Here is a 19,278-nt window from a genome sequence, read left to right as displayed (position 1 = left end):
ATCATCTCCCAGTGTCACAGTGGATCAGGTCAGGAGACAACTGAGGAAGCTTCGCCCCAGAAAGGCAGCAGGCCCAGACAAGGTGTGTCCTAGGATGCTAAAGGCGTGTGCTGCTGAACTTGGGGAGCCGCTACAACGAGTCTTCAATCTCAGTCTGCAACTGGGGAGAGTGCGCGCCCTATGGAAGGCATCCTGCATCGTCCCGGTCCCCAAAAGGAACCGGCCCAATGAGCTGAATGACTTCTGACCGGTGGCACTGACATCACATCTTATGAAGACTCTAGAGCGGCTCTTCCTCAACCTCCTCCGACCACAAGTACAACATGCCCAGGACCCACTACAGTTCGCATACAAGGCGGATGTCGGCGTGGAGGATGCCATCCTGTACCTCCTACATAGAGCCTACTCACACCTGGACGGGGGAAAAGGCACGGTCAGGATCCTGTTTCTTGAATTTTCCAGTGCCTTTAATACCATCCAGCCCTGTATGCGCCAGGAAAAACTGAACAGGATGCAGGTGGACCCCTGCCTGGTCGCTTGGATCTCCGACTACCTCACTGACAGACCACAGTACGTCAGGCTGAAGGACATCATGTCTGACACTGTGGTCAGCAGCACAGGAGCACCACAGGGAACTGCGCTGCCCCCTCTTCTCTTCACCCTGTACACCTCTGACTTCTGCTACAACTCTGAATTATGCCATATTCAGAAGTTTGCAGACGACACGGCCATCATGGGGTGTATCTGGGATGATCAGGAAGAGGAGTACAGAAGACTGGTGAGGAACTTCGTCACATGGAGTCACACAAACCACCTGCAACTCAACACCTCAAAGACCAAGGAACTGGTTGTGGACTTCGGGAGGTCCAGAGAAGGTCCACTGTTGGTTCAGATAGAGGGGGAGGAGGTGGAGGTGGTCAACAAGTACAAGTGCCTCGGGCTGTGGGTGGACAACAAACTGGACTGCTCATGCAACACAGAGCACCTGTATAAAAAAGCCCAAAGCCGACTGTACTTCCTCAGGAGGCTGAGGTCTTTTAACATCTACAGGAAGCTCCTGAGGATGTTTTACCAGTCAGTGGTTGCTGGAGTACTTTTCTATGCTGTAGTGTGCTGGGGGAGCAGCACAGCAAAGAAGGACTCATCCAGGCTGGAAAAAAATGATCAGGAAGGCTAGCTCTGTGGTCGGCATGAAGCTGGACACTGGCAGAGAAAAGGACACTAAAAAAACTGTTGGACATTATGGACAATGCTGGGCATCCTCTGCACACGGCCATAAACAACCAGAGGAGTCTGTTCAGTGACAGGTTGCTTCAAACAAAGACAAGAACCAACAGACTTAAAAACTCCTTTGTCCCACACGCCACCAAACTGTTTAACTCCTCTCTGGAGGGGAGAGGGAGAGGAAACAGGAGGACAAACGGGGCCACTCTTCACTTCACTGTGCAATACTTTTGTTAATAGTCAATGGTGCAATAGACTTCAATACTTGAAATGTGCAATTCCCTTGTATTCTTATTCCTATTTATTCTATTTATCCCTTTCGTATATTTTATTTATATATGTCTCTGTATTTATATATGTGTGTATATATAATATTCTGCTCACGTTCTGTAACTTCTGTCGGTGCTGTGCTTTTGGAAACCGAATTTCCCAGAGCAACCCACCTGAGGGATTAATAAAGTTTTATCTTATCTTATCTTATCTTATCTTATCTTATCTTATCTTATCTTATCTTATCTTAATTTCTTCCTTTAATTCCAAAACTAGTGCCTCGTCACTTAGGCAGCTCGTATTTAATTTCCAATAAGTGGAAGGGGGGTCAGTGCCACACAAAATCGTAGCTCTGACTACCTTATGATCAGAGAACTCAGTTACAAAATCATTATATCTTAAAGCTGAAATCTCAGAAGATATATAAATTCTATCTATTCTAGTTTTAGAGGCTGAGTCAAACCTTGTGTAATGAGTTGTCTGAGGGTTTAAGATAATATATAAATCCCTAAGAGATGCGTCTTTACATATTTGTGTCAGTAGTTTACCTTCCCTGGACTCTTTGAATGTTGTACTAGCAAACCTGTCATTCTCTTCCGTAACTATATTAAAATCCCCACATAAAACAGTATTAAACCCACATTCTAACAACTGTCTCATTTTCTCTAGCAATTGCATTTTCTTTGTTCTTTCGGGTGCGGTATATACATTAATTAACCGGAACTTTTGACCACCATAATAACAATCCACAAGTAAAAGCCGTCCAGGTATTATATCTCTTGTCTTTAATATATTCACATGAGCGTTTTTAAAGAAAAAGCCCACCCCGTCTGCACTATCTTCCCCTATTGAGATTACTGAGTGGCTTAGACCCCATAATTTATTCAGCTCTCCAATATCTTCATTGGTTTTCAATCTTAATTCTTGTGAACACAATATATCATAGTCTAGTTTTTTCAGAAAAAGCACTTTCTTCCTTCTTAGTCTTTCTGATTGTAACCCTCTAACATTCCATGTTATTATTTTAACAGTACTCATATTTATGTAGTAGGAGGTTGCTCAGTAGAGAGGGGGAAAATTGTAGATTCAACATTACCTTGTGGAGGGCTGGAGCTATCGTCTTTTCTCTTGTCTCTGCCATAAGATGTCATCGAGACACTTCTTTTCCTACCTCCTTTCGTTGTTTCATTGACCAATTCTTCCATTGCGGGATGCTGTTTGTTTAGAAAAATCCCTGTTTGTGTATCCGCTTCATCACGTCTTGCTGGACCATCCGTAGGAGAAATCTCCACTAGAGTCAAAATAGGTGATTCTGCATTATCACTTGCGCTTATGTAGCTTTCCGATAAAACTTCTTCCTCGTCATCACTCTCACATTCCACCTCAGAGGTTTCTAAGAAGAATTGATCCTTTGGCTCTTCTCTACTTCGTGCTGTTATCTCTTTAAGTTGTGTTGGGGGCGTCGATTCCTCCTCTATGTTGTTATTGTCTGTCTGCGGCTCTGTTACACCAGGAAGATTTTTTGAGGTACGATTGCTAGGTTCTTGTCCTGAAATTGTAATTGAAAAATTGTATAAACAGCACTCGTGGGGGGCTGCTGGGGGGCTTTAGTTATATTTGCAAAGGATTCGGGACATTTAAAGAAGGTGTGACCCTTCGGTCCACACAGAGAACACTCGCTGTCATTTTGGCATTCTTTAGCTTTATGACCCAACTACCCGCACTTGCAGCACCTAAAGGTAGTGCAGTCTCTTGCTTGATGGTCTAGTGCTTGGCAGATGAAACATCTGTTTGCTTGTCCAGGATATATGATACGTGCATTAAAAGGGCCCAGAGAGATGGAGTTAGGGATGGAAACAATATGACCTGCTTCATCTCTCCGCATTCGTACCTTGAATTTTCTCACTCCATACCATAAGCCGAATTTATCAACCAGCTTAACAGGAGGTTGAAAGACTTCACAGTACCGTTGTAGGTAGAGTTCAATGTCCTGGTCTGGAACTCTTCCTGTCCAAAATTTCACCACAATTGTTGTGACTTCTAGCTAGGGATGGGTATCCGGTATCCGGATTATGGCACCGGTCCTGACATAAACGGTAGTAACCAGACCGAAAAGCAGCGCACATTTCGGTGCTTTATTTCAGTGCTTTTTTTCCTGAGACGTCATACACTTTGGATTCTAGCCAATCATTTTACCTTTCCGAGGATAGTAGGCGGGCCCAGGTACATACGTTCTTTTAGAGCAGAGCTACAGAATAAAAATGCCCACGGCGAAGCGGTCAAAAGTCTGGCTTTACTTCACAGCAAAAGATGCAAACTCAGCAGCCTGCAACAAGTGCTTTAAGCTGATACTGTGATGCTGTCAAAAGAGGTAACACCTCGAATCTGATGAAACACCTGGCGACGCATAGCGTTTTTTTAAAAGCCGAGAAATGCACCGTATTTCATAGCTTGCTGCGAGACCTCACACCGTGCACATCTACTGCGGGTGTGGTGCCTGTTATCAGACCCGGAGTTAGCAACATCCCCCAAGAACCCGAAGAGTAGAGTCCTGGCCCCTAGCCCTGCCAGTGTAGCAGAAATGATGACGGATGATGATGGCAGCAGCAGCGGTTCTTCTCTGGGCGAGTAGCTTAATGTTGTTCGTGTGTAATTTACGTTGAGTAGGCTAACCACGTTATTACATTAATGCACGTAAGGTGAACTAGCAAACAGCGTCGTAGTTACATGCGGCTGTCTTCTTGTTTGATGGCAGATACTCCCTTCACCCTGGCCAAAAAGGCTAAAATGACCAAAGAACAAGTGGGAAACAGCTAAACATGAGAGGTTTTTAGTAGGGCTGTCAAATGATTAAAATTTTTAATCAGATTAATCACAGCTTAAAAATTAATTAATCATGATTAATCGCAACTCGAAATATGACCAAAATGTGTGCAAACATACGGACAGATAGCGGATTTTTACACACTTGTTAGTGTTATTTAATGCTAAGACCACGCTGAGTGGCCTGCGTTCACTCAGCGTGGTCTGACATAGGCTGGGTGTTGTGCTGGAAGCGAATTAATCACAGCCTAAAAATTGATTAATCGCAACTCGAAATATATGTGTATATGTGTATATATGTGTAAAAATCGGGACAGATAGTGGTTTTTAACACACTTGTTTGTTTTATTTATTATTAATTGTGAGTACAAGCAGTACAAGCAGAACAGGGCTTCAAATAATTGTGAGGGATTTTTACTGAATGTTTTCCACCCGTTTAAATCTAGCACATTGTTTTATCCATATACATCTTCAAGTTCACAGAACATAGGCCTAATTCAACAGGCAAAATAGAAAAAATCTCCAATCATCCTTTTGGGTAAGGTAGATTAGTGCAAAAAAATATGAACAACAGTGAAAAGTATTGTTTAAATCACATTCAACCATAGAACAAGCTCTAAACACACGGTCCTCTGGTCTACTCATCCTTCAGCCAGTTGCTGAGACAAACCAACTTGTCCACGTTCTCTGAGTGCAGAGCAGACCTCTTCTTGTTCACAATGTGCCCTGCTACAGAGAACAGCCTCTCACAGGGCACTGTGGAGGCAGGAGTGGCCAGGTATCTGCGAGCAAGGCGGGCCAGCTGGCTGTGGGCTCCTGCATGAGCTGCCCACCACTGTAAGGGACAGTCCTCTAAGGCAGTGCAGGGCTCTGCTCTGTAGCGCTGTATGGCTCTGTCCTGCTGTACCTCCTCCTCTGACTCAGAGTCAGAGTCCATCTGCAGCAGGCTCAGCCTCTTCTTGGCTGGACCTTCTTCTGCAGTGTGTGATCTTCTAGGAGAGTCTTCATGCAGCATGCCTGCCAGTGTGGTCCACACTGCTTCTCTGTCAGTCTTGGGCACACTGCGTAGGTCTTTAAAACGTGGGTCCAGTGCAGTTGCGATCTGGAGCCATGCATAGTTGGTATGTTCCTGGCGGGAAGCAAGGTCTTCCTTAAACTTCTCTTTAAACCTCACCACATATGCAGGGTCCTCATCAGTTACTTCCATGACACGGCGCAGGTGGCAGAAGGCTGGTAGAACTACAGAGCAGGAGACGTAGGCCTCTCCTCCCAGCAGTTCAGTCACATATCTGCAGTGGAATACACACACACACACACACACACACACAGATAAGACAGCAAATTAAAAAAAGCTTTTTAATACTAGGTAATATTAATAAAATATTTGATTTCATTTATTTTTTAAATAAGACATTTTCATAATAACAAAACTGATTTAAGATGTATGTTTGATACATTTAATCTAAACCTACAATTATGGTCACAATGACAGGCTCACCTGCAGGGCTCTAGAAGTGTCTCCAGTCTCTGGAGTTTGTCCCACTCTGGAGGCGTCAGGAGGACAAGTTTATGCTTTTGTTTATCCAGAGTCGCGGTTACTGCAGTTTGGTTGCGGATCAAGCGCTTCACCATCTCCAGCGTGGAGTTCCAGCGCGTAGGCACGTCCTGGGCCAACGGCTCCTGCTTGCGCCCCAGTGACACCTGCTCTGCGTTCAGCTCTGCTGTGTTTGCTGGGCTGTGCTTAAAATGGCCAACAATTTTGCGGCATTTGGCCAGCGCAGTGACAAAGCCACTGTCTGCGAGACTCACTGTGATGCATCTCTGTAGAATGTGCGCGGTACACGGCATGTGATTGAATGGCATGATGCGAGCCGCGGCGATCATATTGCGCGCACTGTCCGTGCCTACTGTTGTCACCTTCTCCTCAATTCTCCACCTGCGAGCAACAGTCTGGAACTGCTCTGCACAAGCCTCCGCAAAGTGCCGCTCTTCCGTTTTCATTATAGTCAGCGCAAAGGATGTCAGACCCCAGGCTTCAGTGATTAAATGCGCAGTAACTCCCAGGTAATTGTCATTACTCAATGATGTCCAGTGGTCTCCTGTCAGAGCCACGCATTCTGTGTGAACTAAAGCCTCTTCTTTTTTCTTTTTCTCCGTTTCATACAGTTCGTGGATTCGAATTGTTATTGTGCTTCTCGCTGGGGGCTTGTAGGACGCGTCCTGAGATGCAACCTTTAAAACATCCGCAAAGCCCTTGTCCTCCACAATGCTTAGCGGTCTACAGTCCTTTGCTATCCATTTGGCTATATTGTCGGTCAGTTTGTCCAAAGAAGACTTACCGAGTGGCCTGCGTTCACTAAGAGTGGTCTGACGCAGGCTGGGTGAAGCTGCTGCCCCGACAAACGCGTGTTTGGCATTAAGGTGGTATTTTAAGGTCGAATTTGAACGGTGAAATTGAAACTCTTTACTACAGTGAGTGCAAATTACAACGCGTTTGTTTATTGTCCCATCTATGTTCTTCTTGTATTTAAATTCCCCATCCAGAAGGCCATCCTGTTCCTGCTTCTCCATTTTCAGTGGCGCGGTAAACAAATCAAGTGGAATTATGGGAGCGACTTTTCTGCGTGTTGCGCTAAATAGTTAAATATTCTAACGTAATTAATTCCAAAATTTAATTATCGCAATTAACGCGTTAATTTCGACAGCTATAGTTTTTAGACAAAATTGGTGTTTTTTTCATTGTTTAAGCACTGCTTCCAGCCAAGAGTGATACCATATATGCTCTATAGCTGCAGAAAAGGCTAACATTGTTATCTTTTTACAAAAAAAAACAGCTAAACATAAGAGGTTTTTGGACAAAGTGTTTGTTTTCGATTCTTTAAGCATCGGTTCAAGCACCGTTTAAGCACCAGCACCGTTTCAAAAGTACCGGTTTGGTACTGGTATCGGATAAAACCTAAACGATACCCATCCCTACTTCTAGCTGGACTGGAGATTCTACAGACTATTCCTTCCATTTAGGATGATTTAAGTTGGCATGATGAATTTCCAAAAACCGTCGCAAGGGGGTTTCTTGGAGAAAGCACAACTCAATCTCTCTTCTATTGGGTAAGGAAATGAAAGAATAGATGTACTGTGGATTTACCCAAGAAGATTGGAAAAGAAGTTCCTCCGCCACATAATCACGAGAAGGTGGGTCGTTACTTCCACCATATTTCAACCTCACCCATAGGTTGCCAAATTTAGAGGCATAGGGTAGAGGTACATAGGGGGGGCATGATTAAACACTCAAGGGCTACAAGCAGAAGGGAAGGGATAAACTCAGGCGTTACCACCACCCTTGCTTTTTTTTAAGCCTTTATTTTCAAAATTCATGACAATTCATAACAAAACAACACACACACACAAAAAAACTTTGCATCAAAATACATGGCAATACACATGATAATTTACAACAAATGCATAGAAATAAATTTCAATTAACTTCCCCAAAATCGTACTCAAACATTTAAATATTAATCATATCTTTAAAAGATCCCAAGGTAAAGGACTATTATTTAGTTTTCCTCCTCCTCAAGTCTGCAAGAATATTCTTACAAACAGCCACACTATCTATGATCTTTTGTTCAATGACCACCTTGGCTCTTGTTTTCCAATTGTGTGTATTGATAATGCACATGATTAGCCAAAAGAGGCGTCTTTTATTGTCATACATTTTTTCCTTAAACAGACCATACTTTATAGCTTTTATGTTATTATCAATATCAAACCCCACTTTAGCCATTTGCTGTCTGATCTCTACCGTTCTGTAGCAGGATAACAGTAAATGTTCCAGGGTTTCATCTTTGGCACATTGTGACATTGGGCAAAGCAGCTCCACTGAACTACTGCTCTAACCGGGAGACGTCCGACAGAAACCAACCAAACCGTGTCTCTCATATTTTCAGAGATTAGTTTATCATAGACATTTTTAAGTATTATCGGGTATTCTTCTACGCCTGCGTCCTTATATTTTATCTGTCTCTCATTAATTTTTTTATTAATTATATTATATACTTGTTTAGTGCATGTTTGTGTAAAATTAATGTTAAGCTCTTTCCACTGCTCTGTAATGTTACCAAAAAGACCCTTACCCCTTTCTCTCATTTTTGTTGTTCAGAAATGAATTCATTTGTTCAGAAATGAATCCACACTTCCCTCTTCCATTGATGGTTAGTTTCTTCTTTGAATGAACAGAGACAGAAAACAGGAGCGGCTGAAATTACCGCCATCTACTGGCTTTTGGCGGAAATGAGGAACCGCATGACTGTGACTGCGGGTGGAGTAGAACTGGTTGTCTCCATCGCAGTTTACTGTACACTGAATAGATACACTTGTAGATTTCTCAGAGATAACATAGACATGACATTGTGGGTGCGATTTGGTGTGAGCCTCTTGTTCGGTTAGACTTAATTTGTCATTAACAAAAGTCAACATTTCCACATTTAGAGAATAGAAGAGTGGGCGGAGCCACAGAGCTTTGAGTCGTCCAGTGAACCTCGTCTGTTTTCTTTTACGTCCGCCGAGCACACATAATAAAACGGCTCCGTCGGGTTGAACTTCATTCGACTTTGCTCGTTCAAAGAAGGAAGTGTAACCATGAGTGGAAGGGGCAAAGGTGGCAAAGGACTCGGGAAAGGAGGCGCCAAGCGTCACCGTAAAGTTCTTCGTGATAACATCCAGGGCATCACCAAACCCGCCATCCGTCGTCTGGCTCGCCGTGGCGGAGTGAAGCGCATTTCTGGTCTGATCTACGAGGAGACCCGTGGTGTGCTGAAGGTATTTCTGGAGAACGTCATCCGTGACGCCGTCACCTACACTGAGCACGCCAAGAGGAAGACCGTGACCGCCATGGATGTGGTGTACGCTCTGAAGAGGCAGGGCCGCACTCTGTACGGCTTCGGCGGTTAAATTCATTCGCCCTAACCCATCAAACGGCTCTTTTAAGAGCCACACACTTCACCTTAAGGGCTTTGTTCTGTGATCTTATTTTATTTATAGTTTTTTTTTTTTTTTTTTTTTTTTTTTTTTTTTGTGTGTGTGTTTTAGAGGAATGTTCTGAGAATTTCAGCAAAATACCTGCCAGTATCTCCCCACCGACTTCTGAAGTACTATGTTATAACTTAATTACTGACTGAGACACCCATTATATTATATCGACTCTTCGTTTTGCTATAGGCTCTAAGATTAAGGTGTTTATAATGCGTGCTTTTCTTTATAAAAAGTCAATAAATGACTTGACCACAAACTGAACTTCAGAGGTTACAGACCTATTCAATATCACTGTTTATTAATACTCACCTATAGCAGGAGTGTGAACCAATAGATTTCACTTTATTTGTAAATGTCTTCCTGCCAGAAATTACTTAAAGTAAAAGTGCTTTAGGTTTGTGTTTTTTTTTTTTTTTTTTTTTTTTTTTTTTTTTTTTTTTAATAACCAACCCACCTTTGATCTAGTAGAGTAGGTGGACATGAGTAGACAAAGCCCAATGAAGCTTTTGAAACCTCTTCCTGATGTGTGCCTGAAATATTTTCACCAATAATATCAATGTAACAGTTTTGACGTGTGATCTTCATTTCTGACAGGTTTACTCAGTCTTACAATCCTGACATAACCTTCATACAAGGAACATTATCAAAGATATGTTTTAGTACCCAGATTTTATGCACTTGAAATGCAACATGTCTGTTTAAAACTGCAAACAAAGTATCAAAGGCAACTGTTAATGCTCTGTGATGAAATGACCCACATCGCAAAACAAGTTTTGCCAGGTTGTCTAAGTTTAATTGACATGCTTCCAGGTAAAAAATAAATGAACAAAAAAAAAAAAAAGCTCCTTTGAGGGAGCAGATCAGAATTACAGAAAATACACCACACACAAAGTGTTTGCATGTAGCACACAGCTGTGGCTCGCTGACGGTCTAAATGAATCTCAGACCTAAATGAGAGTTTGTAGTGATTTATAATTATTATAAGTCTGAACCTCTTTGATCTGCTCAGCTGTCTTGCTTTTAAGTTTTAGTGCAAGTACTTTAAGGAACAAACAATGAGACAATGTTTATGCTCTTACTACACAGATTTCTGGTTTCACAGCAAGTTTATTAAAAAAAAATCTGGGAAATAACTAAATTTAAGTCAGTCAGATTTTCATTCATGCAGTAAAACAGCTACATGTGTTGCATACACTAATAGACTAACAGGGCTGGCCCACTTCAGTTCTAGTGTTAACATGAGTTTGAGTTTAATTACTTTAAGCAAGTGTACTCTCAGAGGTTGTGAGTGGTTCTTAAAAGAGCCGTTAGCTGGTGGTTGTTCTTGGCCTGGATGTTGGGCAGCACACCACCCTGAGCGATCGTCACTCGGCCCAGCGCCTTGTTCAGCTCTTCGTCGTTGCAGACGGCCAGCTGTAGGTGGCGGGGGAGGATCCTGGCAAGAGCGTAAATTTGGTTTTGGCGTTGGTGGGGACGGATGATTCAACCACCGAACCCTGCCCTGTTTCTTTTTTTTTTCCTTTTTGTCTTTGCTTCTTGATAAAAAAGGAGAAATATACTTGCCTACATATGCTATTCTGCATGCTTTTAAACCATTTAAAATTACAATTCATAGTTTTATATGTGAATTATATAATGTTAAATTACTATTAAACAAATGACTAAGAATTGTAGACTTTAGTTTACTTCAGCCATATTCCATATAAATCAGGTATCATACAAAAATAAAAATAGCTTCAAATAGAGTCATGACAATAAAAGAATATGACTTTAAGGACTTAACAACATTACTTCAGTTGTAGTACACCAACATCTCTGATACATTAGCACTAAGGGAACACTGAATGACCTGGTGGTTTGTCCATAAAACTACTCATCTAAGATGACCACAAAGTAAAAGATCTCTCAGCAAAATGATGCAACATTTTAGGCACTATTGCCCCGATCAACTCAGTGAACTGGGATTTCTTTATTCTAAACATGAACTACTGTTACAGCAACAGACATGGACTACTGGTGTCCCACACAACAACTCAATGTCCACTATGTGAAGGAGCCAAACACATGCCTTCTCCTCTCGTTAACTGAGATAAACTGCTGGCATATATGTTTTACATCCATACTGTCCAGTCTCTCCTGGTGGACATGGCACACAGCAGCATTGTTTACAGTTTTTTTCTGAATGCTTAAACCCTAACTGTGATTCTTATAGCACAATTTCTAAAACTATTAATACTTATAGCAAAACCACTCACTGAGTTTGCAAAACTAAAAGCACAAACACTGCTTTGCACTCAGTTTGCCATTTTGTAACACACACTTTGCAAACCTGTAGCTACAATCCACTGCACAACACTCTTTTTGCAGAACTGTAAACACAACTCACTGCTTTACACTCAATTTCCAAATGATCAACACACTCGTAGCAAAACTATACACATTTACGGCCATTATTTACACTATTTTGCCAACTGTCTGGCACACTGTCACATGTGAAAACTGTTTTAGATAATTAGTTCACTTTGCAATCAGCCTAAGCACTATAATACAGGTAAGCTGTGTGTGTGGAGTACAATGGAGGGAGCAGGAAGAGTGAGAAGTAGAGGAGGCCGAGGAAGAGGACGTGGAGGTGAAGAAGTAGGATGAAGAGGTGGACAAGGACAAGGAGGAGCAAGAGGAGGACGAGGAGGGGGGAGAGGAAGGGTAAGAAGAGTAAGAAATAGAATTGCTGATGACATCAGAGCTACAATAGTGGACCATGTCATCAACCATGGAGTGACCCTGAGGGAAGCTGGCCAACGGGTTCAGCCTAACTCGAGCCGCTACACTGTAGCAAGCATCATAAGGACATTTTGAAATGAGAATCAGCTAGTACAGTCACTTTGCACTAAGACTTGTAGCACTGCCGTATGCCAATGAGAAACACAACAATACCATAGATGTAAAAATACTGAAATTGTTACTTTACAGAATTGCTAGACGACCAGATGCTGGGGGCAGAGGAAGCATGCTCACTGCAGACCAAGAAACCCATATAGTCAATATGGCGATTGCAAATAATCCTATACTTGGAAATAAACACTTGTGTTTGTTTTGATGTGTGTGATAAACACCAGTACTTGAAGTTTGGATCCCTCTATGGTTACTGATCTATGACAAAAGTATGAGCTCAAACTGACATAGCCTACCTTGTGCACAGAGAAGGCAAAAGCCAGATGTGTTTTTTATTCATACCATCAGTGTGTAGTTGGTGCATTGTGTGCTTATTAATATGATGGCTTGTGTTAACTGTTGGATACGAAAATACCATTTTTACAAAGGTGTGGAGAGTTAAGCAAAGGTTATTCGCTTTTACAAGAAAACTACAATGTTTTGCTGATTGGGTGAAGAGTTTTCTTATTTGTGTGTAGAGTTTTGCAAAAAGAACCAATAGTTATAAAAAATGTGCTCAAGCCATCAGAAAAAACTGTAATCTCATTTGAGTCATTGTTGACCTTAGCCATGTTTTTAGTCTTGTGAGAGCACTGAAACTTCTTTCAGCCTCAGCAGAGGATACCGGGATGACTAAAAGCAGCCTGACAATTGTCATAATAAATACTAGTTAATCTATAGCACCAAATCATCAGTCAGTCACCTGTGACCTCGCCTCTTCACCTCTGTCACCTGATAAATAACAGTGAGACATTCCAAATACATGCAGTCACACATGTGCTTCAAATACAGTCATGAACCAACAAGTCATCATCACATTTCACCTGTGATCTTGTGTCACCGTTACTCTCTGAGCTCTGTGTTGGTTCTTCTGTCACCTGACAAATAGGACATACATGACAATAAGAATAAAACGTGTAGCTGCTTCAGTGTTTCTGTCAATTTGTGCAGATCTTGACTCATCAGTAATGTTTGTAGGGTGAGTGCATTTTTAAAACAATTTGTGCAAACTGCACTACAAGGTGGAATATTTGCAAAATCATGACTACCTCATGATATTTTGTCTCAAAAATTAAGACAAAAGACAGCACCATGAGGATGGAATTATTGTGTCACCAACATTTTAACGTTAGACATAATTTTAACAGCCTCTGTAAACTAATATCCTGACTTGCTCGAGGCTCCGTTTTCTCTGACAGTTTCAATCAAAATTAGAAATGCTACTCTGAGACTGAGATAACTAATAGTGCTGCCTGTTGTGCAGTTAGTTTCCAAAACATATTATTCATGGTTACATACAATTTTAGAGTGATGTGGGCCAAAGCCTAGCATAGCCTGTAAACGTTATTATGATGGACACATTTTATGAGTGAACTTGACTTTAAGTGACTTACAGGTTTCTTTGAAAAATACTTTCTTATATCCAGGTTCTTCCTTTTTGCTCCCGTCCTCCTCTCCTCCTCGCAGGTCCTCACAGCGCAGGCTTGCAGCTGCTAAAACTAAACAGAAAGGCACAGCCAATCACATTGGCCATTTGTGTCACATGAGCTTCTTAGTGTTAGAGGTGAGAAGGTCAATCCAACTCTTGACAGTATACACACACACACACACACACACACACACACACACACACACACACACACACCAGCACTGTTATAGGTTATGGATCATTACCAGCAGAACAGGACTGATACTGTTTCCATCCTTAAAGTTACTTCAAAGAATTGTGTAAAAATTTTAATATATTTTAGTAAGGAAAAAAAAAAAAAAAAAAGCACCTGAAAGATGTTTAGAAGACTGTTTAAAAAAAAAACAACCAAAAAACAAAATCTGATTCATGTTAGGCTTACTATCATATCTATAGTATTTTATAGCACATTTAAACAACAGGAGTTTACCAAAGGTACTTGAGAGCACAGGGTCTATCATGTTGCCCTAGCATAAGGCACTCCAATGTGATGAGCTTTGGGAGAAAACAACAACAACAACTACTAAGTAAATAAATAAAGGAGGGAGCCATTCTAGCATACAACAATTCATACTAAAACTGAATGAGGCATTTTTGTAACTGAAATCAGTGAATTCCACGTTCATGCCGACTGTAGTTTCTAGTATAGAAAGAGCATGAAGATTAGAGTGTGAATATACTATTGATGTAATTATAAAGGAGCGAGCTCTTGATGTGAGTGAGGTGGCTCTGAAAAGAGCCTTTGTTGGTAGGAGAGCGTGTAGCGCGCTTAAGCTCTCTCTCCGCGGATGCGGCGAGCCAGCTGGATGTCTTTGGGCATGATGGTGACCCTCTTGGCGTGGATGGCGCACAGGTTGGTGTCCTCGAAGAGTCCAACCAGGTAAGCCTCGCTGGCCTCCTGCAGAGCCATGACAGCAGAGCTCTGGAAGCGCAGGTCGGTCTTGAAGTCCTGGGCGATCTCACGGACCAGGCGCTGGAAGGGCAGCTTGCGGATCAACAGCTCGGTGGATTTCTGGTAACGGCGGATCTCACGCAGAGCCACGGTACCGGGCCTATAACGGTGAGGCTTCTTGACGCCTCCGGTGGCCGGGGCGCTCTTACGAGCGGCCTTGGTGGCCAGCTGCTTCCTGGGGGCTTTGCCGCCAGTAGACTTGCGAGCGGTCTGCTTGGTTCTTGCCATTCTTTCTCTCTTTGCTTTCCCTGTGCTAACAGCAGAAAATGTAGAAACTACAGGAGACTCGCTGCTCTTAAAGTGTGTGACAGGCTGTGACGCGGTGCCGCCCCGGCTCGTGATTGGCGAGGGGCTGCACGTGGTGCTCAGCACCGTTCAGAGGAGCACCGCCCCGCCTCGGTGTGTGCCGCTCATTGGAGAAAAGTGCATTGAAATTGCGCGCTGCCGCAAGCCTCTCTGCGATTGGTGCGTGACGAAGCTGCCCGCGCTCCGCGGAAATATAAGCGAGGCTTTGAGCAGATCGGACCACATTTCCTTTGAGTGCCGATACTACAGAAAGAAGAACCTGTCAAGATGAGTGGTCGCGGAAAAACCGGAGGCAAAGCCAGAGCAAAGGCTAAGACTCGCTCATCCCGTGCCGGGCTCCAGTTCCCCGTGGGTCGTGTCCACAGACTGCTGCGCAAAGGCAACTATGCGGAGCGTGTGGGAGCCGGCGCCCCCGTTTACCTGGCAGCTGTGCTCGAGTACCTGACCGCTGAGATCCTGGAGCTGGCTGGCAACGCAGCCCGCGACAACAAGAAGACTCGCATCATCCCACGTCACCTGCAGCTGGCTGTGCGCAACGACGAGGAGCTCAACAAGCTCCTGGGGGGAGTCACCATCGCTCAGGGTGGTGTGCTGCCCAACATCCAGGCTGTGCTGCTGCCCAAGAAGACCGAGAAGCCCGTCAAGGCCAAGTAAACGCAAAGCGCTCAGCTTCACCAACAACAAAGGCTCTTTTAAGAGCCACACACTTCTCTCTGAGCAAACATCCTCCTTCTTACTGTGTCTTTAACAACTCGTGTACTGGGAAATGTAGATTATGCATCTTGATTCATTGGCAAATGTACATTCATTCACTTCATCTTTCACAGTAAGGGATTATAATCCACATTCAAAAAAAATAATAACTCCTAAGCAGTGTGCGTTTGTATTATTCACAAGACAAGAACAGAGATTCCCTTTGGGTCTCAAAATAAAACCAAAGCAAAAAGCTTCCGTCTCTCCTGCTGTGTGATTAAGGCTCGTGCCTTGTTCAACCTCATTGCTCATCTTACTGATTTAAAATAAATGGGATATCACTAATTATTAGCTTCATAACTATGACTATAAACATGCATCATGGTTCACTCGCTTGATAATTAAAGCAGATCCGCAGCTCATGGAAACAGACAACACGCAGTTCATGATGTGCCAAGACCTCAAACCTTGTCAAACACAATAGGAAATCAGAACAGGAGGAGGAGGAGGAGGAGGAGAGGGACGGGTGGAGTTCTTTGCTACTGCATAAACTATCCAGATACAGAGGGAGGAAAATGTGGAGCTGTTAGCAACATGTTCAGCACTGCTGCTGAATTTGGGACATTTTGCAAAGTCACTTACATCTACGCTCAGGTTTTTGTGTCTATTGTGAGTAGAATAAAACGATTAGAAGAATAGAAAGTGCTCAGGTTTGCTTAGATAACAGGGGGCGGCTGGAGATCAGAACAACAGGAAATCATTGGTAAGTGTGGGTTTGGTTAGAATGACTTTTTCAACCTCTGTTTTAAGGACAATAGTGGATTTTTGTTCTCAAAGCATTTCATGCGACCTTAAAGCTCTCAAGAATGACATTAAGTTGCTGAACCCTGACCTCTGATGTGCCAAATCACTTGGTTCCGCTATAAACTTTGGTGTGTAACTGTATAGTGTGAAAAATGTATTGACAGTGAGGGTCTGTCTGTCATAAAATGAGGAGTAAAAGCTGCCTCAGCCAGATAAACAGGAAGCCACAGTTACTAGCCTGGGGGGAGAACAGCCCCCCAGACTGAACAACAGAATTAGTGGAAAACTGAGGGGGACCCAGGGCAGCCCCAGACTCTTCTTCAGCTGGGATATCCAAAGAATCATGAGGTCAAGAAGTAAACCTCAAGACTATATTTTAAAATAACGGATTTCCCTGCACCCTTAACGCAACAGAACTCCATGAATCAAATTGGTTATGAAATGAGTAATGAAATAAATACATGGTAAAATTAACAGCTGTACAGGCTTAGCTTGGAGTAAAATGTGTCCTTGAAATCACAGAATGTCAGTTCAACTGGCCTAGATTTAGTCAGGTAAGGTTGTAGAGTAGAGCATTTCGAGTGGATTATATATTGGCTGAGTATCATTAAAATATATAGTGTACTTCCACCACAACAGCCAGTGTAGGTGTAAGTGAAAAATATCTCCTATATAGATAATAACATGCATCTATAAATGTAATATTTTCAGTCACATTTGTTTTTTTTAATAAAATATTTTAAAATGTAGGTGATAACTTTTAAAGGTGTATTTTGTGTATGATAGTGTTTCATAGAAAAATGAGAAGTGGTGTGATGTCTTGTACTATGAAGGTATGATTATAAATATTTGTCTTCTTCTGGAGTTGTAGACTTCTGCAGACAGCACTAATGTGCATCATGATACTAATAAAAGTTGTAAATGTGATGAGAGAAATGGGGAAAAGTGTGTGCTTTAACAATAAGGACATTATTGTGAATAACAGAGTGGTGAGTGAGAGAGAGGAAGGAGCTCTTGTGTGTTGCTGTGGTGGCTCTGAGAAGAGCCGTTGTTGAGTGTGAGAGTGGTGGCAGCTCACTTCTTCTTGGCTGCTGTGGCTGCCTTCTTGACTTTGGGCTTGGCGGCCTTCTTGGCGGGGGACTTCTTTGCTGCGGGAGCCTTCTTCAGCACCTTCTTGGGGCTCTTGGCCGCCTTCTTGGGGCTTTTGGGCGCTTTCTTGGCCGCCGCGGGCTTCTTAGCCTTCTTGGGCGACTTCTTAGCGGCTGCGGGCTTCTTGGCTGCTGCTGCCTTCTTGGGCGACTTCTTAGCAGCTGCTGCCGGTTTCTTGGCTTTGGCAGCGGCGGGCTTCTTGGCTTTAGGAGCGGCTTTCTTTGCGGGCTTCTTGGCTTTGCTCTCAGTAGCCTTCTTGTTCATCTTGAAGGATCCGGAGGCGCCGGTGCCCTTGGTCTGCACCAGAGTGCCCTTCGCCACCAGGCTCTTGATGGCGGTCTTGACGCGGGCCTTGTTCTTGTCCACATCGTAGCCTCCGGCAGCCAGAGCCTTCTTGAGAGCGGCTGTGGACACGCCGCTGCGCTCCTTGGAAGCGGCCACGGCTTTCACAATCAGCTCGCCCACGCTGGGGCCGACCTTCTTGGGCTTGGAAGCCGTCGTCTTCTTCTTCTTGGCCGCCTTGGCCGGGGCGGGAGCAGGTGCGGGAGCTTCCTCGGACATTTTCCTCTTTCGCGTCTGAACGAGAGTCAAAGAGATTCACGGTACAGTGATGGCAAGTCGGAAGCGCCACGCTGCACTTAAACGCACCATGAGAACCGTGGAGAGTGAAGGCAGCGCGCGCAGCTCTCGCGTGTGCCCCGCAATGCTTCATTTTGTGTTTCGTGTCTCGGGATCAAAGAGCTCAAAGTGAGTTTGTGAGCAGCACTGCAGGCCGACAGTGGAGCAGTCCACAGCGGGCTTGTGTCTCCTCGTGCAGGCCTCGTGTCGGGCTCTCGTGCTCTCTGCTCTCGGTTCGTGGAGCTCCTAAAGCTCAGCGACTCGGTGCGGAGCTCAGCGCTGCTCGGCGGCTTCTTGCACTCTTTTCTCTGCTAAAACCGATGGAGCCGCAGCAGAGCTCCGTAAAAAGCCTTTTCCAGCTGATACACATGTTTGTTCACGCACTCCGAGTGAAAAGCAGCATCTGGTGAGCGCGGCTGTGGGACAAAGTGACGCCGCGAGCTCCCAGCAAACACACCGATGCTGCTGGAGGCCCACGGAGCAGCGACACTTCTGTGACAGCTGCTCACTTCTAACCAAAGCACAGTTTCACTCACATTGTTGCACATCAGAAGCTTCATTAGTGACCTTACAGCAGCTCGCTTCCACACTTTGGCTCTGATCTCTTAGTCTGCATTGACTCTGTTTCCTTCTACAGTTACTGACTCTACAATAAACAACCGCAGTCAATGAACACGTGAATACACACATGTGTAATACTCTACCTGCTAAAAACATCCACCATCTCACTGTTAAACCTTGTCTTGTTGTCACTACTAGTCAAACATTATTTTATCATTGTATCTATTTTATTTATTTAATCATAGTAACATTGTTGTTAATAATTGTTATTTATTTTATCCTGTTCTGCCCATGTCGGTGAATTTCCCAGCTCTGGGACTAATAAAGCTTATCTCGTGTCCTGGATAGTGACCTCAGTTTAATCTAGTATAGTGTCTTTATTTATGCCCAGTATATCTCTGCTGCTCTTTCTGGAGGATTCTGTGATTCTTCCACCTACTGAAAAATA

The 19,278-nt window shown here is 43.5% G+C and overlaps 5 protein-coding genes across 5 annotated transcripts; 2 read left to right on the top strand and 3 right to left on the bottom strand.

Annotated features, from left to right (window-relative positions):
* Positions 1-4,638: 4,638 nt before the first annotated feature.
* Positions 4,639-7,032, bottom strand: LOC109198939 (zinc finger BED domain-containing protein 1-like). The gene is made up of 2 exons (XM_019354270.2): positions 5,816-7,032; positions 4,639-5,606 (listed from the first exon to the last, which is right to left on the bottom strand). Exons 1-2 carry the CDS (start codon positions 6,886-6,888, stop codon positions 4,955-4,957), a joined length of 1,725 nt encoding a protein of 574 aa, XP_019209815.1. The 5' UTR covers positions 6,889-7,032; the 3' UTR covers positions 4,639-4,954.
* Positions 7,033-8,894: 1,862 nt separating this feature from the next.
* On the top strand, positions 8,895-9,917 carry LOC109198966 (histone H4). The gene has a single exon (XM_019354331.2). It carries the CDS (start codon positions 8,956-8,958, stop codon positions 9,265-9,267), a length of 312 nt encoding a protein of 103 aa, XP_019209876.1. The 5' UTR covers positions 8,895-8,955; the 3' UTR covers positions 9,268-9,917.
* A 4,553-nt stretch (positions 9,918-14,470) lies between these two features.
* On the bottom strand, positions 14,471-14,981 carry LOC109198959 (histone H3). The gene has a single exon (XM_019354321.2). The coding sequence runs from the start codon at positions 14,925-14,927 to the stop codon at positions 14,517-14,519; it is 411 nt and encodes a 136-aa protein (XP_019209866.1). The 5' UTR covers positions 14,928-14,981; the 3' UTR covers positions 14,471-14,516.
* Positions 14,982-15,225: 244 nt separating this feature from the next.
* Positions 15,226-15,709, top strand: LOC109198962 (histone H2A). The gene has a single exon (XM_019354325.2). It carries the CDS (start codon positions 15,273-15,275, stop codon positions 15,657-15,659), a length of 387 nt encoding a protein of 128 aa, XP_019209870.1. The 5' UTR covers positions 15,226-15,272; the 3' UTR covers positions 15,660-15,709.
* Positions 15,710-17,529: 1,820 nt separating this feature from the next.
* Positions 17,530-18,920, bottom strand: LOC109198952 (histone H1-like). The gene has a single exon (XM_019354300.2). It carries the CDS (start codon positions 18,210-18,212, stop codon positions 17,577-17,579), a length of 636 nt encoding a protein of 211 aa, XP_019209845.1. The 5' UTR covers positions 18,213-18,920; the 3' UTR covers positions 17,530-17,576.
* Between the last annotated feature and the right edge of the window lie 358 nt (positions 18,921-19,278).

The sequence above is a fragment of the Oreochromis niloticus genome, linkage group LG3 (assembly GCF_001858045.2).
Source record: "Oreochromis niloticus isolate F11D_XX linkage group LG3, O_niloticus_UMD_NMBU, whole genome shotgun sequence".
NCBI lineage: Eukaryota > Metazoa > Chordata > Actinopteri > Cichliformes > Cichlidae > Oreochromis > Oreochromis niloticus.
The sequence above is the reverse complement of the archived record's forward strand: the minus strand, read 5'-3'. Positions and strand labels throughout refer to the sequence as shown.